The following is a 23,614-nucleotide window of genomic DNA, read 5'->3' as shown; positions in this document are numbered from 1 at the left end:
CAGAGACCTACTCAGACAAGAACATCTGAATTTTCCAGACAAAACTTACAACTGCCACCTCGACGTCCTGTCCCAAAGGAGCTGCTCCCGCTGTTAAATGGGCAGAGCCAACCAACTTCCAGGGCAGCTGGGCAGAAGCGAGCAGTGGAAAACCACACTGCAGACGTAGCCCTTCCCCACTGGTCCTTTCCCAGTAAGGCCAGGGTGGATCTTGCAATCGTTTAAAGGCAGTTTCCTTCCTTCCTCCAAACACCTGACGGCGTAGGGAAGGTGGTGGACGCGAGCTGCACTCCCTCCTCAGCACGCTCGTAAGACACAATCGGCGAGGCTCAGGGTCTGTAAGCGTTTGACCACTTCGGTGCCGCCTGCGCTCCTCCAAAAGGGCTGTATTAAACCCGATGTGCCGGCCAACCCCTAGGAAGGCAAGCACACACCAAAAGCAAGGCTGGATGGCTGTGCAGACCCGGCCCGCCACCTGCTTTTGAGAGCTTTCTGATAGAGATGGCTCCAGTCACCTCCCCCCACACCACCATGACACTTTGTGGGAAGAGCGTGAACTTGAGGCAGATAAAGGTAGGATTTGTGGCTCTTTGCCAGAACAAAAGGATCTTACAGGGACTAAAGCCAGATTCCACGTGTCAGCACCCCCTCCAGCCACCCAAGGTAACCAACCAATCCAGACCCTGAGGCTTTCCATCTCTGGACAAGTTCCTACTTTGCCTATACGCCCCTCAGAGGCCAACATGAGTCACTTCATGTCAATACAGCAAAGTAGTGCAAAACAATAAATTTTTATTTGTTCACAGTTAAACACAAGCAACTGCCTTGACATTTTAGAACATTCTAAGAAGGACAGCAAACCCTTTTGATTCCAATTCCCATTCACTAAGATTGTACCATTTCCTCTTGCAGTTCGCATTTATGGCATCTGACGTGGATTGTTTGACATGCTTTTAAGATCAAGACGGGAAGGTGTAAACCTTTTGACAAGAGATGACTTTCTTAAATTGAGCTAAAAGCAGTCAGCCAAAAAAAACCCTGTTTTTCAGTGATGGGACCCCTTTAAACTGCAAGTTAGCCACATACGGTTGATCCATGATTGAGTTACAAAACTAGATTATGTCTTAGCAAAATCTGTGCCTCCACGATATACTTATGGTCCATAGACGTCTTCTGAAAAGTGATCACTGATTCTTCCTAGTGCAAAATGCCTGGCTGCCTCTTCAATAAGCCAAAGTATCTGCTGCCAAGAGCAGCGCCGTACCCTCCTGTCCAAACACTGTATCAGGTGGGGAAAGGGAGGAGGGGTTGGCCTGGGGGGGAAGGGTCTCCTCTAGAAGGTCTACTCCAATGGTTCACCTAGTCTACGTATCCCCGAGGATGGACAATTTTGTGGCACCGGGACGGGAAGTGGGAGAGAAAGCTCCTCTGCCACCGTTAACTCGTTTCAAGGCCAGAAGCCGTCGTGGGCCCAGGTGCTCGACTGTCGCAGGCAGGTTCCCCTTGTAGCTACAGCCATCTCCTCTCAGGGCGGCACATACAGACTGCAGGACGGAGTGGAGAAGACGGAAACACCGCTCCCCCGGGCACATCAGAGTCACGGACGGGGCAACGAGCCACGTGGGGATAAGGGTCACAGCAGCAGCCCGGGGCCCAGGCCCCAACCTCAATGTGCTCTTTCATCTATGAAGAAAAGCTTAATCAAGTGCACTCAATTCCTCTGTCGTGGTCTGGGGGAGGGCAAGGGCACATGTCAGAGAACTCTGGATGGAAACAGATACGCAAACATCTCCGCATACTCGTGGCTGGTCAATTTTAACGCACGTACCTCGAACAGTGAAAATGCCCAGAGTGCGACGTGCCGATTTGGGGTCATTCCACGAAAGGCAGCTTTCTTCCCCACGCGAGACACATGCTTCTGGGTGGGCTCGGGCTGCTCCCGGAGCCACTCTGAGGAGACGGCAGCTTCTCAGAGCATCCGCACAAGGTGGGTGGCACTCCACCTCGAGAGCAGCTCTGCACTGAGCCTTCAGTCTGCCTGAACCCTCCTGAGACCCGTCCACACTTTCTAACGCCTCTTACTGCTTTTGCTTAGAAAAACCGCATCTCCATGTAGTACTGTCTTTCACTTGTTCTTCAGTTATTTCTTTCTGGCTTCAAGTGGTATGTTCTAGTATTTGGTGAAAATTCACATTGACTGGTCATAGCACTTTTGTTATATTCTCTACACAGAAACACCCAATTTTTTTACTCTTGACTGTGAGTCTGAACCTCTGTGGTCTCCACGGACCCTCCCTCATCATCATGATCATCTTATTTATCGTTTTTACAAAACTACTAGAGTTTTATCTTTTTCAACAAAAACACTGGGAACTACATGTGCTGTTGCAAATGGGGACGGCCCAGGTCTGGAGTTTTGTTTCCCACTGTCCTGGTTTTGCCCAGTGGGAAGCCGGCCTCTGTGGCCATGCTGGCACGGTGGACTAATCTTTCCAACTGTCAGTGGCTTCCAGGACATTTTCCTGGATTGTAACAGTCCACCTTTTAAGAAGAGTTTGGACTATTTCCACCTAAACACATTGCGTATATTCTGGCTCACAAAGCAGCTTATCTATCATTTCTCTCTCCACTCACAGAGCCCAATAAGAACCTTCAGCAGCTTACTCCCAAAGGTTGGGCAGTTTTCCCTCCTGAAAAACCCTGCTGACAAACCTAGGGAGGTCACATCTACCCACCCACCTTATGTGGTTGGTCCCAGCACTCATCTCCAAGGAAACCTCCGACCCAAGAAATGGTCTTCATCTCCTACCTTTGGATTTCAGTTAGTTTTCTTATTCATGACCAGATATTCCTTCCAATTCCACAGTAACACATTTCATAGACTTGTGACAGAACCTTGTCAAAAGCTTTTTGAAAATCCATGAAAGTTCCGTCTGATAGAGACCCATGTACTTATCTACCTGCAGTAGATTCAGGAACTCAGTTTCTCTATGGAGACCACGCTACCATCTCCCCTCCCGCCCCCACCCCCACCCCCCGCAATGACACTGTAGTGCTCCCTTTTAAAACAAGGTTTCACGCTCCCAAGGCTCGCAAGAAGCAGACTCCAATCTTCTCTCAGGGTCTATGCTGACCCTGGTTAGTGTCAGGTGGTGAGCGGAACAGGTTATGGACACTGGCCAAACAGCTCTGAAGCAGGCAAGCCTGCTCCAAGCGACTCCAGTGGAGGTTAACCCTAACGTCTGTGAATACAGGCTCTGCCTTGAATGTGACAGTTCTACTGCCTTTGCCCTGCCTGTTCCCAGGCCTGAATTCTCTCTCGGGAGCTCCTCTAACACCTTAGCTCCACTAACACCTTTTCCATCCTTAAAAATACTCACTGCAGCATAATTGAGCGACCTGCTGACTCTTGGCAAGCCTGTCATTTTCAAAACCAAACCAAACTTTATTATTGACTCAAGTCCTTTGCAATATAAAAGCCTAAATTTTCAGGCTGGGTAACTTCAGCATGACTCCAGGCCTCCATCCCCCAGCCTCGGCTGAATAAAATCCATGGCCTCCTGGAGCCCAAAGGAAGCTGAGTGCAGCTGCTGGGTCAGCCATGGTTATAAAGCTGAGCAAACGGATGCCCCGGCTGGAGGAGTATGCCAAGGGCCTCCAGCCCGGGCCCCAGTCCACTTTACCACGCTGCCTCCTTCTTCCCTGTATTTTTACAATCTGTCCATTAAACCATTTTTTTTCTTTCTTTACATTGGCCTCCTTGCTTTTGCAGTTAGGGTAAAGGCTTTGATTTAAGTGCCTGGTATCTTTGTTCTGTGGCACAGATCTCCTGGGCTTGAGGAGGGGATAAGCATTTAGAAAACAGTTTTAATAGTTACCTTGTAACTTTTCTTTTCCTGGATTTGTTCATGTTTTCCTTTTCTAAATAAAACTGTAATAGGAAACCAGAACGTATTGGATTTTAAGCCTTCCTTTGGAAAAAGCTGAACTAAACATCCATGGTGTCATTAATACTCCACATCAGGCATCCAGCGGCAATTGCTGGCCCCGCGCTGGGCTGGAGCAGTCGGGCACCCCCCCACCCCCCACCCCAAGCTGGGATCCATCAGTCACACCCAGAAATCCTGTCCCAAGGAGGTGGTCTGCCAGTACAGCCATGGTGACATGGAGTCTCATTCTCTAGCTCCCTTTGGTTATTTAGGAGGCTAGAATATTTATTGCCACACTTTAAAAAACAGACTTTAACCCTCACGTGCTGGAAGCTTCCATACGCACTAAAGTTTCGTACCATTTCAGTTTGCCGTTTCCCTCTTCATGGATGAACCCTTCTACACTTTTAACTGAAAGATGAGAAAGAAAAAAGCCAAGTTCACTGGCTCTTTCCTACCAGTCTCCCCCTGCCTCAGCCTTGGCTGGATCACTAGGCAACAATTCTTAGGCTTCTAGCATTCATTTCAGGAGCACCAGCTGAGTTCAGATTCTCCGCCACGACCCACGTTCTGACTTGTGTCACCTCTCCCAAGCTCGTGCAGGCAGCCCGCTGGGTCCAGGCAGTCAGCTCTGTCAACCCTCTCCAGGACTCTGCTTTAATGCTCTGCCACGACCAACATGTGCAAGGGGAGCAGCATCAAGCCCCCTGCAGGGTCGGCCCCTGAAGGTCAGCATTGGTGTGAAAAAGCTGTTACCTTTTTGGTGGTCTAGAATCTACTATAGCGAGGCAACTCTCACAGCCTGAGACACGATGGTCACAAAACTTTGAAGAAACTCTTTGGACCTTCAGAGCCTTTCTGCTGCAGCATCCCAGAGCAGCTGACGTAAACAGGAGGCACACGGGACGGGGAAAGAGAGGCAAACAGCTGGCACCGCCCCGCCTGCAGGGGCAGGTCCTCATCCCCAGCACTTTCCTTTCCAGGGAGCTGCTCCAGCCACCATCCTCCCTCCTGCAGAGAGCACTGCCGACCACCCACACCCCAGCCTGTAATCAGAACAGTACCAGCTTTCGAGCAAACGCCACATAAGCAAGAGGTAGTGGGGCAGGGGGACAGAGCGTCCCCAAAGGGGAGCATGGTCTCCACAGTGCCAGCTCCCAGACTTTTCCAACAACAGACCTTTGTTCACATGGAACTTGCCAGGAAGCTTATCAGAACTGCCGAAAGAACTTAAGAGAGAATAAAACATTGTTTCTCTAGATCTGCGGCTTTAGATGATGGATGTTAGAACCAAAAGCAGTGACAACATCTCATGTAAAAGCTCTCATGTGAAGATGGTCAGCTTTGCATGTCACGTCCTCCTGGAAAGGGACAAAACCAGACTTACCTGTGATGCCAACAATGACCTGGGCTCACGGAGAGCCCGCCCAGCTACCTGAGCTTCAGGAAAGGAGCGGGTGGTGTGTTAAGACTCCAGGATTAAATTTGGCCTCATATTGCACAGGTTCAAAGGACACAACCATTTGGGGGGAAAAGGAAGAAAATAAAGCTAGTGAGGAACGCACCCTGGCCCTCAGGTTAGTACACGCTGCCAGGTAAATGAAAGAGAGGGTGGCCGAAGGGAAACTGAAGAGGCATTTCAATGCCAGATCCAAAAACCGTTCTGCATTCAGTCAACTGTCAAAGGACCCCCATCCCATTTCCTCTGCGGGAGCTAGCCCCTCAAACCCCGGAAACAGGAGAGCTCTGAAACGGGCACTCACACCTCCCGTCCGGGGCCGGCGATACGCAAGTTAACACTGACTGACACGGTCCCTAGCTGTGCTCGTGCTGCGCCTCGTTGTAGTCCATGATACGGAGCTGCCCCACGCTGTCTGGCTTCGGGGGAGGTGGCTGCGGGCCGTCTAGGTTCAGGGGTGGCTTGGCTTCCACAGCCGAGTCTTTGCCCAGCTCTGTCTTTAGGGTCTCAGAAAGGCTACTGCTGGTCAGGCTGTCCTCATCGCACTGGCTCTCACTCTTATTACGAAATAGCTCTCGAGCCTTCATGCCCAGGAAGCTCTTTGAACTAGGAAGTGAGCCGACGGTCACAGGGATGCCCGTGGTGGGCTCTCCCACGGCAGTCTCGCACCGACTGCTGAATGGGCCCACCCTCGGGTTTGGGGGTTTCTCCGGGCTAGAAAGCTCACTGCCGCTGCCGCTGCCGCTGCCGCCGCCGCCTCCTCTACTGCCGCTACCGCCCCGGGCGCCGCCGGGCCTGGGGGGCTTGGTCTCCCCGTTAGGGCCGGATGCCTCTGCATTGCTGTGCCCTGTCACAGAATCCGAGCAGCCATCACGACAACAGTCGAGCCTGTAAGAAATCCGAGGACGAGAAAGGGAGCTGGGGGTCGCAGTGCCCGTGTTTGGGAAGCATGGAATTACCCGGACGCGCGCTCGCACCGACGCTGGACTCTGCCGGCCCGCTCTACGTTCTAGAAGAGGGGACTCCCGTGCTGAGAGCTCATGACGAGAAACCTAAGCCACAACCAGGGACATCAGGTGGCGATCTTAAATAGGAACGCTTCCCAGGACCATTATCAAGAGCTTCGGGCCCCAGGACAAGGAACTCAGAAGGATGGCTGGGCGCTCTGAGGGATGCAGCTGAGAGCTGCAGGCTCGCCTGTCAGGCTGGGACCGCCACTAACACCACGCGATGCCTCCCTGCTCTGTCAGCGGCAGCCTCACGACAAGGCCTTGGCTGCCGACTCTTTGCTCCTACCTTTCTTCCGCTGCTTCGGCTGCTTCTGTTTTTTCTTCTTCAAGTTTTTTCAGGAGGCCATCCTTCTCCAACCTGCCGTATAAGTCTAAGATCTCCAGTTCAAACACTTGGGTGACCCTCTTCTGAGCTTCATACCTGCTCTCTGCGGCCTGCAGCTGTCCTCTGAAAGATACAGACCACCCCAGAATGTGGGAAGTTCTACTTAAATACATCACAGCAACTTTCCCCCTGAAAGTTACCTTGCCTGGAGTTTGACATCCTCTAAGTATTTTTTCTGTTCCAAAAGAAGGTGGTCTTTCTTGGCTAGATGAGATTCCAGTTCCAAAATCCGTTTTTGAGCAGTATCCAGCCTCTGATTCTGCTGGAGAACATGGCTTCTGTTTTTTTCTAGTTCTTTCCGATATGCAGTTTTCATCATTTCTACTTCCTGAAAACAAAACAAACAAACAAAGAAAAGGAACTGTAGTACTTTTAGAAAATGAACATGCCATATCCACTTTGAAAAATCAACGTAACAAACATTGAGACGGTACTTTATTAGTATATTGCTAGTGGAAATAGAAACTGGTACAACTTTCTGGAAGGTAGGCTGGCAGTAATCCTTCCCTGAAATCCATCCCTTAGGAAATCATCTGAAACATGAATAGACATTTGGGCACAAAAATAATCAGCACGGCATATTCAGAAGAGCAAAAAACTAGAAACTATGAAGTCTAACGTCAAGAAAATAAGTAAATTAAAGTACATCTTCTATTTAGTAAGTTTTTAAAAATTATGTGTATCAGTAAAAGATAAAAAAGCAGATTATAAAGCCACGTGAATAGTGTGATCAACTACGTTAACACACACATTCTGAAGACACGCCAATATTCAGTTATGATTTCAACATGGTGGAGGCGTGGGCCGGCGCGGTGGAGGCCTGGGCGGCGTGGTGGAGGCGTGGGCCGGCGCGGTGGAGGCCTGGGCCGGCGCGGTGGCAGTGTAGGCCGGCGCAGTAGCGGTATGGGTCGTTTCTTTTCTTTTCTACTCTTCTCCCTCCCCTAATACCAACTAAGATAAAGCTAGAGACGCAACAGGAATGACCATCTGCAGACCAGGTACCCTGACAAGGTTTGTCAATCATGCCAGGAAGACAACCTGCCTGCTGACCGATGGAAACAGCCAGCGTGCACTATCCTCAGAAGAGAGGTGGAAAGGATGCTTTTCTGACGAGTATATGCTATGTTTGTGTTGTGTGGCTTTTTTATTGTGGTAAAATATACATAAAGTTACCATACGTTTGTTTTTTTAAAAAAGATAATAAACCATACGGAGCAAGGAGATGAGCTTCCCTGAAGGCACCCCACCTCGAAGATGACCAGCAAGCCCAATGCTTCCTCGGTCAGAATGGGATCGAGTTAAGCTCAGGACTGGGACCAGATAATGTGGCCGTTCCAGCTATGCCTAATGGCTCCAGACTTCGGCATAGGTTAGGTGCACAAACTGAACTCTTGTCGGAAACGACAGCAAGTGTTTACAGAGAATCAAACAAAGTACTGAACTAGGAACATCTATGCACTATCACTAACTCTCACGGCCACGTAAGAGGGGCTACACCCAGTACCTACCAGCCATTCCCCACCTGATGCTCAGATACCCATTTCTCGTCCCCTACCTGACTGAACAAGAGGAAGCCCAGCTCCAGGTCCAAAAACAGGTTCAAAGCCATGGCTGGCTAGGGATGGACACATGACATAATTGTGGCCAATAACAAGGGTGGGAAGTCTGGTGGAGAGTTCCTGGGAAAGGTTTCCTTGATGAGAGAGACGTGCAGGAGGCGATGCTCTCCTCCTCCAGGGGACATCATGACATCGACCTGTGACAGTGTTAACTGTGGCACACACTTTGCAACCAGGAGCACAGACGGCCCAAAGACAAGGCTGAGAGGATAGATCAGGTGGTGCAGACGAGGGGAAAGAACCAGGCTCCTTGCTGCTGTCCCTCAGCTTCTGACTTGACCAACCTGGAACTCACTTGCCTCGGGACTTCTTGTCAAGAGATACAATGAAACTCTTTATGGTTAAGCCAGTGAAGTCTTTTTTTGTTGCTGCTTACAGCTGAAGGTTGCAAGTCAGTATCACCATGCGCATTGTATGAACTGTGAAGCCAGGCCCAAAGAGGTCAGGTGGCTTGCTTGAGGTCCCAAGGGCGTAAGTGTTCCAACCAAAAGACAGCACCGCGGCACCCATCCACATTTCTCTTGGGAGAGTTAGGAGTGTGTTTAAGTAAGCTTTTTCAGAGGTTCTCTAGTCCCTCGGGTCTCTTTTCCCTTCTTTCTTTTTCTGAGGCCATTATACTTCCAAAATTAGTGAGAGCTGGTTTCTAGTGAAAGTTCCACATTTAACATCCTTCTAAAGGAGTCTGAATCTGAGAGTTGAGAGGAGCTGAGAAATACGAATAACTATTATGAAAATTCCATCTCTCTGATTCTAAGACTACTCCCTACATTTGGCCGAGGAAAAAGAAAACAAAGCTTTACAAAGCACAAGCCCAAGGAATCCTAAAAAGAAAGCCTGTGTGTGATGAAGAAGTTAGTAACAGGAAGCATCTAAGCATTTATTCTTAAAATTCCATTCCCAACTCATTCACCAACATTACCCGAGGCTATTTATAAAGCGACATAAGACTTCTGCCTCGACACCACTGCTAAGGCACTAATTAATGTAAGGTCATCCCGACGCTGGCCTTGTTGCCAGGACTGAACCACCATCTGCTGAAATTAAATTCAACATTATGAAGAAAAAAAATATTTATAGCAGTATAAACCCACAGCCCTGAGAGTTATATGCTAAACAGAACTGGCTCCCCATCCTTTTTCTTTATCTGTTAGCCTGTCTCTCTCTCTCTTTAAAGAAGGGGGCATGGGTAAGAGAAGGAAAACACTTTTGGGACTTCCCTGGTGGTCCAGTGGTTAAGACTCCACGCTTCCACTGCACGGGGCGCAGGTCTGATTCCGGGACAGGGAACTAAGATCCCGCGTGCCGTGCGGTGTGGCCCCCCCACCAAAAAAAAAAGAAAAAAAAAGAAGAAAAACACTTTTATCACCTAGTCTGTACCAATTACCATTATGTGCTTTCACATATAACTGATTTAATTTCAAAGCAACCCAACTAAGGGAAACAAGTTTGTGTGATAGCTGAAAAGTGCCTGTGTTGCCAGACCAGGGAGAGGTGGAAATGACACTAGGTCTGCCACGCCATCTTTCAGGAAACAATTCATAAGCCATTCTCTGTGCTGTGCCATAGACATATTGCCTGGGTCCTAACAGCGTCCCAGGTAGGGTCTGGCTCCCCAAGCCCACATACCTTTGTGGTGTCTGAATGCTTGTTCTGCAGTTGTTCCAAATACAGCTCGTTGACTTCCCCAAGAACCAACAGCTGCCTGTTCAAGAACTCCATCTGCTGTTGGACCGACTCACTATTTGAGAGCTAACAAAAACACAGAAACAAGCAAAGTGAAAGATCTGAGACACAAAGCTAGCAAATGCACCTTAAACAGGGAACCAGCTAGGAGCACACTGTTTCAGGGCTGAGTCAGTGTAAACAACCCCCGTGGTTTCAGAGGCCACACCAAAACAGCTGGTGGGGAGGAAGGCATACAGGGCAACAAAAATGGACAGAAACGTACTTCAAAATTGTCCCTATGCAAAGGGGAAGAGGCGCAAATGCTCCACATCAAAACTGGCCACCCACAGGGCACCTTGAGGAGATGGGTATGTACACAACCACCACAGCAGGGACGTTAGGTCCAGGGGGATAAAGCCCTGGGGTAAACCCACAGGTTCTTGAGTAAGTGATTTACATACGAGTGCAATGACTTCCAAAGAGGGAAAGATCATAGCTCAAAAGCCTGAACGAACTCTTCACGTTTATGTAAACGAAGTATTAAGAACAAGTTCCCGGGATACACACAGACCAGGGCTCAGGCTAGGTAGTTCCCTGCTGCAGGGCCGTCCATGCACTGTCTGATGTTTAGGAGCACCTCGGCCCCTGCCCACTCGATGTCAGTAGCATCAAAAACATCAACCAGTGGCGGTGCAGTGGTTAAGAATCTGCCGGCCAATGAAGGGGACATGGGTTTGAGCCCTGGTCCAGGAAGATCCCACATGCCGCAGAGCAACTAAGCCCATGCGCCACAACCACTGAGCCTGCGCTCTAGAGCCTGTGAGCCACAACTACTGAGCCCACGTGCCACAACTACTGAAGCCCGCATGTCTAGAGCCCATGCTCTGCCACAAGAGAAGCCACCGCAATGAGAAGCCCGCGCACCACAGCGAAGAGTGGCCCCAGCTCGCTGCAGCTAAAGGGGGCCCACGCACAGCAATGAAGACCTAATGCAGCCAAAAATAAATAAAAAACAAAACAAAACAAAAGCCATCAACCAAAAATGTCTCCAGACATTGCCCAGTGTCCCCTGGGGGGAGGGGAGCAGAATCACTCCCTGTTGGGAACCCCTGACACAGACACACAAGTAATACACGTGTTCTGTCTGGAGGAAGAACATCAGCAGTGGTGTGAGCACGGCCCAGCTTGCGCGCCTCTTACCTTCTGAGACACCTGGCTGAGCAGCAGCTCGGTGTGGCACACCTTGCTGTTGGCCTTCTTCAGTTCTATGCGCAGCTCCGAGATCATGTTCCTGCAGTCCTCCAGCTTCGTCTGCCCAAGGAGACGTGCCAGGAAGTTACAGAGTGCCAGCAGGCCAGGCCACGGGCACACCTGGCCATCGGCCCACAGAGAACTGGGAAAGCCTCGTGCCTCTGTTGCTCTACTATTCTTGGGCCATCAGGCTTAAAACTAACTTCTTAGTTTTAAAAAGTAAGTTATAGTTAATTTCTGAGTTTCTGACTGATTATCAAAAGGAAAAACAAAAAACAAAAAAAAAAGCTTAAATCTGCAGTTCCCAAACTGTGCACCAAAGAGCCCTAGGGCTACAGAGCAGGCTCACAGAGGCGCTGTGGGGCTAGTTTTAAATTTCGAGGGAAACACAGCGACATCTACTGGTCATGATGTGAACTACTAGCTAGAGGGAGCTCAGCGTTTCAGTATCAGGTGTTCTAAGCGCCTGTGGAACAGGTATTATCTTTGCCAAGCTGGGCTTGTAGGTGGTTGCTGTGATAAACATCACCACGAGAAAACCAATGTGAAATAGGAATTGAGGGCGTCAGTGTCTCATCTGATTCCAAGGTCTGAGACTCGGCAGTGCCCAACAGGTACACACACCGCATTTGTTAAGTGACCATGGTCACTCAAAAATGAGACTGAAAATTGAAAAAAAAGTATGTGTATTATTTTCTAACAGCTACTAAGTCACTAGGACCTAAATCCTAAGTTGTCTGGATCTACTTACTAGGGAGAACCGTTAGATGTTTCTTTTGGCTGTGGAGTACCAGGAAAAAATCAATGAAATGCTGACAGAACCGTGAACCCAGAAAGCTGGGGACCCTCTGCCCTAAATAAAATGTACCTGACGTGAAATCTACGTGCCACGATTTCAGAAATGAACCAGGTGCCTTCCCGCCCTTTCCTGGCGGCCTCTGCCGGGCGCCGCAGCGCGTACCTGTAACTCCTGGCTCTGGTTGTAGAACTCCTCCCGGTCGTGCTGAAGCTGTCTGATCTGGCTGTGGAGCTGGGTGACCACCGTGTCTCGCTGCTCCTGAAGCTGACTGTACCTGGCTTGTTCTTTCTGCAGACTAACCTTCCATGTCTGGATGTCCTTCTCTTGTAACTTCAACTGGTCTTTCTAGCAGAGACCAAAGAGGCCATCATTTTAGCTGCCTTCCAGCATGGGCAGTGACCCTCAAGTTCCATGCACGCTGCAGACGCTTCACCTGAACAGGCACGAGCTAACCACAGGCCCAGAGTCTGACAGCTCACTGCTGTCTAACTTGGCTTTTGGTCAAGGGTTTCCAAATTCCACATTAGCAAATGGATCAAGAGTTGCTTAAAGGACTTTTCTCAGCGATCAACTTGCTCCTGATACTTTCCAAAGTCCTAAGCACCAGCACTGAAGTAAGCGCTGGTACTGGCCAAGGTCACTAAAGTGACGAGCACTGACTGAAAGCTTACCCTGCACCAGCGATGCGCAAATGCTTCCTGACACGCTTTTTTTTAACCACCACAGTTAGAAAGTAGATGCTGCTATTATTCTTCTCACTTTACAGAATGGGTAACAGAGGCCTCCAGAGGCTAAATGACTTTCCTAAGGTAATGAGTGTTAGAGCCAAGGTCACTCTCCAGGCCTGACTGGCTTAACTGCCCTCCACGTTGCTGCCATAAAACTGCTTCAGGAGAGCTGGTTTTACATTTGGAGAAACAAAATCATCTTTCGCCTCTGTTATCATCATAGCCAATTACAGACCAACAGACACACAAAAAATCACTTGTCCCCGTGGGTTCGAAGAGCTGCAAGGGAATTCCGGGGCGTGGCCGTTCACGTATTAACCTCAGAGACGAAGTGACCTGCCCCGAGCTGCACCAGCGGGCAGAGCCAGGACGGAGAGCTCTGGCCTCGACCCCCGCCGGCCCCGAGGTGCTCACCATGGCGGCGTTGTGCTCCTCCAGCGCGGCCGCCCGGATCACCTTGCGCAGGAGCCGCCTGTTCCGAAGCGCATGCTGCTGCCGCTGGAAACGCTCATAGAGTAACTGGTTGTGCAGTAAAAGCAACTGGTTACGGAGGGAGCGGGTCTCATCTGAGGGAGCGGAGCCTGATTGTAAAGCAGAGGGAGGGTGGCAGAGATGCCTTTTACACAGCGTCCAGTCAAGCCCCAGCCGCGGTCTGTTAGCTTAAGAAACACGATCCCTGAAGAAACAAAGTCACTCCCTTTGCAAATGACCACCTGGTTTCCAGCCACAGTCACTCACTGGGGAAGCGGGAGGGGCAGTACCTACTACCCATCTTCCTTTTAAAGGAACGCACAGGGGTACAACGTAGGGTGGCTCTTTGAGAGCTCCAAGTGTTCTTCCCCACAAATCTGCTATCTATCTATCTATCTATCTATGTATGTATGTATCTATCTATCTATGACTCCCTTTCTTGCTTCTTGGTAGGTTCTCGCTCAAGAACTGTCCCAGCACCACTCACCGCACTTGGATCTTTTCTAGGGAAGGCTGGCATGAGGCCCGCCTCTTTGCACTTCTGCTCTCAAGCACGTGGTACTTGCCACTTTCCAAAAATAGGAAACGCTGACTTTGCAACACGTGAGAGACTCTGTACCCAAGCAGATAACCCGGCTGGAGCAGTCGGGAAGGGGAGATGTTTCCTACGGGGCACCTCCTTCAAGGACAGAAAAGGCAACAAGCAAGCAGGATCTCTATGGGCTAGATTTGGAGCTAAAGTAACAACTTTACCTCCGAAGTGGGTCCAGTCGACAGACTTGCTGGGTAAAGACAACCTAGGAAAAAAGTGTTTGAGTGACAAAGTTACGGATCTTACCTAGAAAAACTTAACTGGACTTTTAATTGCAGCAACATTAAATCACTTCCTTGTGGTCACAAGTGCACAGGCATGAGAAAGTTTCAAACACAAAGCCCACCCGGGGTAAGAGGAGGGGCCCTATAGCAGGTGGAAGCGGTCCCCATTAAGCACGACCCAGTTTCTGGAGTGGAAAGGCCCTAACTCGGAGCTCACACTGCAGCCTCTGAAGTTTGGTCAGCTCTCCGAGGCAACTGAGTGACCACGACACTGAGAGCCGTTCTCAACCCGCTCTGCTGAGCAGCTACTGCCACCCAAGGTCAAGGAGAAAGCAGGCAATTTCCCTGAGTCTCTTACACTCAACTTCATTCAAAAAGAGATCTTACACGTTACAGTCATCTGTCAAATTCCACCTCAGGTCATCCTGCAGAAGAAACATTAAAACTAGCGCATTCCCTAAGCGCCTGCTCAGAAATGGCATCACTGTGGGCTAGCGATTCCGTTAGTCTTGCTCTAGATCACCTTTAAAAGTGTAATAAGGAAGGGGTGAAAACGGTGCTGACAGGTTCTTAACCCATGTGAGCAGGGGCAGCCCACCAGGAACTTGCATTGAAATGCTGACGGTTTTTATCTTCCATCTAATGGACTATGTCACCAAAACAGAACAACAACACGTCTTCAGCTGGAGAAGGAGACCCTGTGACCACTATTTCTATATTATTTGAACACCATAACCTCCTCCTCAAATTTTCAGAGAGCGAAGATGAAAGCATTTGAGCTTCCTCACAGCACAGTGGCACAGAACAGCTCAAATATAAAAGACCCATTTTTAAATGGCCTGTAACCTAAGGAACTACCTGAGTTTAACGCGCCTGTGTGGAGGATACACACATTCGTGTACATGAAAGGCAACAGGCTAGAAGGATGCCTGACAAAACAGCGAACCAACTGCCTCTGGTGAGCACAAGAATAATTCCCGTTTCCAACCACCAGCTTCTTGTAGTTGATAACAAACGGAACGCGTAAAGGAAAAGAGCCGCCGCGCCTTTACCTGCTGAGCTCCCTGCTGTGCGCGTCTGCCCCTTGCTGTATCAGTCTGTCCAGCACTTCCATGGGGGAGGCAGAGGGCGTGCAGTCCTCCTCTGTGTTCCCTTTTGCTTTCTTTAGCAGTCCCTCCGTCTTCTTGCTGACAAAATGACGGGCAGTCTTTGGCAGTGCCACCTCAAAAAGATGATCGTACGGGGGAGGCTGCCCACTGCCAAACCCCACTCCCCTCTGAGGTGGAATTTTAAAAGGGCTGGGAGTGAGGATGCTGCTCTCCAGAGAGGCCTGGCGCTCTCTGTCCCCGGCAGGGCTCTCCTCGGCGCCTCCGCAGGGCAGGTCTATGGGGGTAAAGGCTTGCTTTGGGGTGTCAGGCCCCAGCCTGTCCAGGGCGGAGTTCAGAGGCTCAGGGTTCGCACCGGTGCCCTGGGCACTGGAGACGGCTGAGTGGGTCTTCCGCGGGCAGCCCGGGAGACTGTCCCGGTAGAAGGGAGAGTCAAAGCCTCCGCGAGGAGCTAGGGGCTCGGCGTCGGCTGTTGTGATCTCAGAGAGTTCTTTAGATATTGCCGCTGCGAGCAGGGAGGGAGAGAAGAAGCACAGTCAACAGGCAGTGTGGGGCTGCACGCTGCCCTGGGCCCCCCGGAGGGACAGGTCAACAGTGGCCTCCCTTTACCGGGCACAGGACTCAGAATACAACTCCCATCTCCTCCCCCAAGAGAAGAAAAACCAAGCAAGCCTGTGTGTGTTGACGCTACATCCTGGTACTAGGGCAGAAGGGCTTTATCAACTCGCAGCGATCCCACACGAGCCCAGAATCCCGCACGTGTTACCTTCTTCTTTATCTTTTTCAATACTATCTTCTTCAGAAGCCAGGTCACCTAAAAACCCTGGAAGATCACTGAGAGTGACAGACCTTTTGCTCCCAGGTGGCTCTTCTGAAGAGAAACAAAGACAAAGAAACACACTGGTCATCCCCGTCACTGTGAAAACTGCGTCCACTGTAACAGAAAAGGTCTACTATGATTCCTTCTGCTGAAGACAGAAAGCTACCACAGAAAGCCAAAATATTACAATAATCTAACTAAAGGTACCAAAAACTAATCCCACAGAAAATATAACTCTCTGTTCTTAACATCTCAGAGAACAGATAAAGCCACAGTTCAACCAGCTTTGGGGGCTGTTGTCATGAGGCTGGCTTTCCGAATTAATTATATGTTTCATTATCTCTGGGCTTCAGTGATTTGTGGTGTTCCAGAATTTCCCTGTTTCCACATATAACCCATCAAGAATGAAGCAAGGTCTACTGTTACCCAGAGATTTTACCTAATCCTCTGTCATTCGGAAGATGGTGTTGTCTATGTAGACAGGGCCTTGCAGAATCTGTTGTTCTCTCTTCCTGAAAAGACAGGTACCATTTATATCACAAGGCAGAAATTTGTGTACATGTTCTCTAATATTAGAGAAATATCCTAAACACCTAAAAATTTAGCATATTATAAAGGAGTTTAAAGTTTAGCCCCGTGGTTCTCAAACTGCTTGGTCTCAGGACGCCTTCCTATTCTTTTTTTTTTTTTTTTCTTTCTTTTTTTTTGCGGTATGCGGGCCTCTCACTGTTGTGGCCTCTCCCGTTGCGGAGCACAGGCTCCGGATGCGCAGGCCCAGCGGCCATGGCTCACGGGCCCAGCCGCTCCGCGGCATATGGGATCCTCCCAGACCGGGGCACGAACCCGTATCCCCTGCATCGGCAGGCGGACTCTCAACCACTGCGCCACCAGGGAGGCCCAGGACGCCTTCCTATTCTTAATAATTATTGAGAATCTCAAGGACTTTGTTTATGTGGTTATACCTATTGATAGTTACCATGTTACAAACTAAAACAGAATTTTAAAATTATTAATTCACTTAAAAATAACAAACCCAGGAATTCCCTGGAGGTCCAGTGGTTAGGACTCCGGCTTTCACTGCTGAGGGCGCGGGTTCAATCCCTGGTCAGGGAACTAAGATCCCACAAGATGTGCGGCGCGGCCGAAAAAAAAACCGACCCAATACATGTAAACATAAATAACATTTTTATGATAAATAAGTTTAGTGAGAAGCACCAGGCTGTTTCACATTTTTGCAATCCCTTTCGTATCTGGCTTAGGGGAAGAAAGCTGGGTTCTTAGGTCTGCCTCTGCTCTGCTGCTAGGCTATTCTGGCTCAAGTGTGTGAAGAAAACTCTAGGGCCCACAGGCAAGTAGTTATAAAAAGTAAACAGACTGTTTAGACACCTATGGATAACCATCTTTGATACTACACTCAAACCTGACAAGGGGTGTTTCTTCAAGGTTAGTTACAGTGCAGAATCTGAAACCATGGCAATTCACTCTTCACACTGTGTCAAGATCCACTGGTCTGCCTTGTCCCCCAAATGCGTCTTTTACCTACGTGTGATTCTATAACATGTACGCTGGGCATGCAGAATACTGGGTCACCAAGCCATGCAGATCTTCTAAGTGTGGCACCATTTCATGACACGGTATCAAAAACTCAAATTACTGACCAAGCTTCCCGAGCCTTTTCAATCTCATCATAAAAGACCTGGGGAAACTATTAAGCTCTTGGTGCCAGATAGCAGTTGTTTAATATTCTAATTTCACCTTTTATCACTGGCAACAAATACCGTCAGTTGTTTATCTTCAAGTGACAGACCCAGTTTGTCATCTAAGAAGCTAACTGCCTGCCAGACACTCAAGTATGAGTGATCACAGTTTGTCACCAGCTGTTCTTTCAAATAAAACTGCTGCTCCATGAAAAAAAAGCAACTAGCTCAGCTCTTAATGCAGACAATGGCACAAGTGCTTGTGGTGACCGCGACACACTGGTATGCACTCAAGGTGCTTTATGTCTATTTCCTACTTCAGCACAAACAATATTAAACATAGGCGTTCTTTCTATGGAACACTCAAGGTTTGTTTTGTTGTTGTTTCTTTTCTTCTGTTAAACTGAAAGAACACATCGAGGAAGAAGAATGCAATGCCTACTAGGAGAGTACGATTTACACTAAGGGGCCAGCCCTTTTACCCACCATCGTTTCTGTGCCATGAGTATAAGTGCCAATGCGGTAAAAAGGGCGAATAACCACTTAGTACTACTATGAAAGTAGTTCTGACCTGGCAGGTGCCCTTAAAGCGTTTTGAGACCCCTGCAGTCAGCAGATCACACTCTGAGAGCTGCTGGTTAGTCTATTTTGAATTGATCTGAATCAAACCCATTATATTTTAGGTCAAACTTCTATCTGGCATAACAGGCTTCACAAAGTGAGGCTGGAAGCATGTCACTGTGCCTGGGCGGGGGGGTGGGGAGGGCAGCAGAGGAGCCCAGGCAAACCTTCTTGAGGGCTGTGGCCATGGCCTGCGGGAGTGAAATGTGCACGTAGTCGTCCGAATGGCAGGGTGGGGCTGGAGGAGGAGAGGTTGCAGGGGTTCCCAGAGGAGTTCCTTTTCTACCTGCTCAGAGACAAGAGCAGAATATACACACTCTGAGGAAGTAAAACAATTAGGAAACTGCCAGATTTTTTTCAGCTTAACTATTACTGCAAAGAAAGCTGCTAGAGTTAACTTTCTGGGGATCTAGATCAGTCTTTCTTTTTTTTTAGGTTCACTTTATGTGTTCTGAAAGCTCCAGGGGTTTGTATTGTCAAAAATAGGCTTACTACTGCAAATGGCTCTCAAACTCACTATTAGATCTAAGAGATATTTCCTTACCATAAAAGGCCGGCCCGAACCAACCAGTCAAATCTAACCTAAGACATACATACCCGCTGTACCAAAGACTTTACTGTAAGGGTGTGACAAATCAGGTGGGACATTTCCAGGAGAAGTTGGAGGAGTGGTCATCCCACAAACCACAGATGGGCTCCAAAGAGTAGCCTAGAAGTTAATAAGGCAGGTCAGCGATGAGGAACGGATACCTACGCCTCCCGAGCTTTAAGTCCATGACCAGTGATCTTAAATTTAGCCTTTCAACTGGAAAAAGGCATCTTATTAAAGCCTTATCAAGAGACACATTGCATTTTGTAAGTCTAGACTCCAAGAGAAACCCAAGTGGCAACAGTGACTTTTCTTGCAAATGTCATGCATCCTTAAAAACTAACTCCTGAAATGAGCAGTGAGAGATTTTCCCAACCATAGGCTAAATCCTGACCCAAATGGTCAGCTTCACCAGCAAGCAGAGAAGAAAGCAGGCACACTATTTGACACCATACTTGTGGCGGCTCAGTTAACAGCCGTGTCGACAGGGAACTCAGAGTCTGAGGTAGCTGCCCTGGCGTGTGTAACAACATCAGCCGAGAAGTGGAGAGAGGGGTAGAAGTAGCACTCCCTACAACGGAAGGGAAAGAACACGGGGGGGGGGGGGGTCAGTGTGTGGCTTCAGATTATTCTGATAAAGAATTACGGTCCTCGAGACCATTTGATAATTTAAAAGCCTCTTTAAATACCCTTTGGAAATAAAGTTTAGTAAGGTTTGATGTCTAGTTAACCTTTAGGATAACTTGAAAAAGCACAACCTGTATGACAACTTCGCTGGGTGCTACCTATAGACAAGCCTAGACTTTTACATGAATCCAATTCTGAATTGTCCAGGTTCATTCAAAACTGTGTCAATGTGACAGCCCAGAGGGCCTCACTAAAAGTGTCTGAAAAACTCTAAGATTCCTTTATGAGCTGGAGCCTAGAAGCCAAATCCTTTCATCCAGACACATCCCAAGTCTGCTGACATACTATCAAGAAGGAGGTCAAGGACATGGGACTGTAAGTTAAACTTAGGGGAAAATGGCGGCAAATTCAAATGTTAAATATTTGGGAAACAGTTCCTAGGAGCTGACCTAAGTCTTGTTCTAGGAAAGGGGGAAAAAGTCAACAAAAATAAACAATGCTTTCTAGAGACAAAGTTGTAAAGCAGATAAGTACCAAAGTCACTTTTTACCATAGCTATTCTGTGTGTCAACATAAGAGCTGGCGGTGACATCGGCTGAACGATGAGGAAAACGGGCTGAGATTTGGTGAGACACAGAATAGCCATCTTCATATGAGGCTTCTGTAGGGTCCAGAGAGATTTTGGCACATTCTATGACAACATCATGTGTTTCTAATCTCTTCCACCTGTAAAAGGCAACGAAAGTCAAGAAGTGCACGTTATAATCCATTTACTCAAACCATCAAATACTGAAGAGTGCTAACTCAATTCCAGCCACTGAACTATGACTAGCAAAGAACAGGCAGAACCACGCCAGCCCAAGTAGTAATCAGCACTATGATATAAAGAATTAGCCATTCATTTTACAAACCTATACCCTCCCTATTTAAAATGGTTATATCAAGTTATCAGAAACTAATCCGAAACAAAAATTCCACCAACAAAAGACCAGGCATAGCCTCAGAACAGAACACAAACTATGCAGAGCAGTCACCAGGGGAAACTCTCCTTCGGCACAAAGGTAATCAAACAAGAGGGAGACCTGGAAACTGCCAGGTAGCTGAGGCTGACTTAAGGTCTCCTATCAAAGCCTCAGGATTCTAATCCATCCCTAGACCAGAAATACAGCACAGCAAGTCTCAAACTGAGAGAAAGCCCATGAGGATATTGGAAGAATTGTCTAAAGAGTCCTGTTATGTGATCCAGAGTTCCACTTCTAAGAATTTAGCCTGTGGAAATACACATACATCAAGATGGACACCACCACTCAGCACAGCTTGTAATAGAAAGAAGAAAGGTCCAACCAAAGAGGTAGATTCTACAGAAGAAAAATTATTACACCACCATGACAAAGCATGCTTTCAGCAGATCAATGGTTGCCAGGAGTGAGAGAGGAGACTGAACGCCTCTCAGAGGGCATGAAGGAACTTTCTGGGCAGCTTCCAATTTTAGCTGCTTCAGCTGAATTGTTACCCTACCTCCATATTTCTATGCTTCAAATTTCCTGATGTCTGAATTTTTAGACATCAACTATTCTTTTTAATTAATTAATTTATTTATTTTTTGGCTGTGTTGGGTCTTCCTTGCTGCGCACAGGCTTTCTCTAGTTGCGGCGAGCTGGGGTTACTCTTCGTTGCGGTGCGAGGGCTGCTCGTTGTGGTGGCTTCTCTTGTTGCGGAGCATGGGCTCTAGGCGTGCAGGCTTCAGGGCTTCCCTGGTGGCGCAATTGTTGAGAGTCCGCCTGCCGATGCAGGGGACACGGGTTCGTGCCCCGGTCCGGGAAGATCCCACATGCCGCAGAGCGGCTGGGCCCGTGAGCCTTGGCCGCCGAGCCTGCGCGTCCGGAGCCTGTGCTCCACAACGGGAGAGGCCACAGCAGTGAGAGGCCCGCGTACCGCAAAAAAAAAAAAAAATCAAAATGTCTTTTGATTTCAATAGCAGCATTGGAGGCAAGGCAGCGATGGAATAATGCCTTCAAATTGCTGAATGAGAATGACTCCCAATCTAGAAATCTATACCCACACAGAAAATGACATCCTTTCTCCAAAAGCTACTAGAAGATATATTCCATGAAAATAAGAGTGACCCAGAAAAGAAGGCATGAGATACAGGAAATGGGAGAACCTGCACAGGAGAGAGGCACAGAGAAGCCCCAGGACAACAAGATGATAGCTGTGTACGAGGCACAGAAGACAACCTGGTCAGATCAGAACAGACGTGCCAAGAGACAAGCATGTTGCAGGCCATCTCTAAGGTTTCTGCTGCCACCATACCCTCTTTCTAACTGAGGGACAGAGTGTCTAGGTGACGATAACTTGTTGGTACTGAGCTTGTCTTGTTATGCACTAATGAAGTTCCTACTCTCCCTTCTCTGCCAGGATCAGCTAAGGACATTCATTTCATCCCACAGAATGATTCTGCTCTGACCTATTCCTGGAAGCAGCCACAGTGAGTTCAGGAGCACAAACAGAGCAGTCCCCTCCCTCTGCCATATTTCGGCAGCACATCCAGCCCTGGGCCCTCACTATCTGGCCTCGCCAGATGCCCTGACTAGGGGAAGCCTTACATTTCCCAGGACTTGTTCATGACCTTGCCCACCGACTTCCCCAGAAGGGACTCCTGTAAACTCTCAAGGAAGGGGACACCCAACCAAGACTCAGACACTCAGTTCCTCCTCTCGCCTCCTGGGAACCTTCACCTCATGATGACAAGACCGCCTTTTCCAAGGCCAGACTTTGCTTCCTAATTAGCTTTTCAAAATGAAACAATACATACGGTCAAACTATAAAGAAAAGAAAAAGAATGATTAAAATAAAAGCAAGAATAGTAGGTGCCTCTGAGGTGAGACATGGAACAGGGAGAAAGATGGCTGCAATTGACGAGGTTAATGTCCCATTTTTTTCAGCCAAGTGGTAGCTACACAAGTATCCACGTGTTATTACTAAACTTTTCTTACACATTTGCTATGTTTCTCTACATGTATCTCACAGCAAGTTGCTTTAACCTGAGGTTCGTGTGGCAGAAGGAGGGCTCGTAGAGAAGTGAAATTTGCTGAAGGGGGATCAGGCAGTGAGCCACCCTTCCCAGTGGGAGATCCTCCAATGTCAATAGCCGCGGACCCCTTGTCCCCCAGAAGGCTTCAATCCCCAGCCTGGGGAGCATGAGGCTGGCAGCCAGCCAGAGAGAAGCGGCGGGGAGGGGCTGAGCCTCTCACAGCTCAGTGTGTAGGATTTCACCCTGGTCCCCCCTTTCCAGTCATGACTCAGCTCCACCCCCCGTCATACTTGGCGTCCTCAAATCAGGAGCCTTGAAGGCTCCACTTCCCCAGAGAGGAACCTGGCCACTTCTGCAAAGCCCCGTGGAGGATGGCAGTCGCCTAGCTAAGCAGGACAGAGAAAGGGACCTGGGGAGCCCGGCCACTCGACGTCCGGACTCTCCACAGTGCACTTGGTTCCAACCACACACCTCAGCGCCCGCCTTGCACAATCACACTGAGCTGCGGGCCTTTCTGGGGTTCCGCGGTGCGGGTGCCTGCACTGCCACCTCCTCCATCCTGTCTGTGAGGAATATGCTTTAGACTCGCGCATACCAAGTTTTTTTTACTGTAAAAGTCCTTTAAAATGGAATGATTCCATAAATAGAAGAACATGCTTCCCCAACAACACCTCAAAAGGGACACCTCCGAGGTCACATTTTCAATTTCTTAAGTGAGCCTATAAAATTCTGTGTCACTAGTTCAGTTTCTATACCTTCGAGGGTCCAGTTCATGGTCCTTGGATCCAGTCACTAATTCTGGGTGAATTCGCACATGCTCCATCATTGGCTAGAAGAGTTTGGGTTGACAAGTTATAAAAGGCTTAACTTCTGTGGTATTTCTACACAATGAAATATTATTTGACAATAAAAAGGAATGAAGTACTGATACATGCCACAACGTGGATGAATCCCAAAACATTATGTTAAGTGAAAGAAGCCATTAACA

General features: G+C 48.6%; 1 protein-coding gene across 1 annotated transcript in view; it reads right to left on the bottom strand.

Annotated features, from left to right (window-relative positions):
• Positions 1-772: 772 nt before the first annotated feature.
• TSC1 (TSC complex subunit 1) overlaps positions 773-23,614 on the bottom strand; it is a 45,287-nt gene continuing 22,445 nt past the window's right edge. The window contains exons 8-23 of the mRNA XM_081236733.1: positions 23,382-23,455; positions 20,143-20,318; positions 19,421-19,536; positions 18,974-19,085; positions 18,544-18,662; positions 16,498-16,570; positions 16,005-16,109; positions 15,185-15,743; positions 14,070-14,113; positions 13,260-13,426; positions 12,280-12,462; positions 11,268-11,378; positions 10,029-10,151; positions 6,924-7,111; positions 6,685-6,846; positions 773-6,276 (exon numbers count right to left, since the gene is read on the bottom strand). Coding sequence (XP_081092859.1) covers positions 5,745-6,276; positions 6,685-6,846; positions 6,924-7,111; positions 10,029-10,151; positions 11,268-11,378; positions 12,280-12,462; positions 13,260-13,426; positions 14,070-14,113; positions 15,185-15,743; positions 16,005-16,109; positions 16,498-16,570; positions 18,544-18,662; positions 18,974-19,085; positions 19,421-19,536; positions 20,143-20,318; positions 23,382-23,455 — 2,844 coding nt within the window. The 3' untranslated portion in view covers positions 773-5,744. The remainder of the gene's footprint in view (positions 6,277-6,684; positions 6,847-6,923; positions 7,112-10,028; positions 10,152-11,267; positions 11,379-12,279; positions 12,463-13,259; positions 13,427-14,069; positions 14,114-15,184; positions 15,744-16,004; positions 16,110-16,497; positions 16,571-18,543; positions 18,663-18,973; positions 19,086-19,420; positions 19,537-20,142; positions 20,319-23,381; positions 23,456-23,614) is intronic.

The sequence above is a fragment of the Mesoplodon bidens genome (assembly GCF_964165515.1).
Source record: "Mesoplodon bidens genome assembly, chromosome: 6".
Classification (NCBI taxonomy): Eukaryota; Metazoa; Chordata; class Mammalia; order Artiodactyla; family Ziphiidae; genus Mesoplodon; species Mesoplodon bidens.
This window is presented reverse-complemented; position numbering and strand designations above follow the sequence as displayed.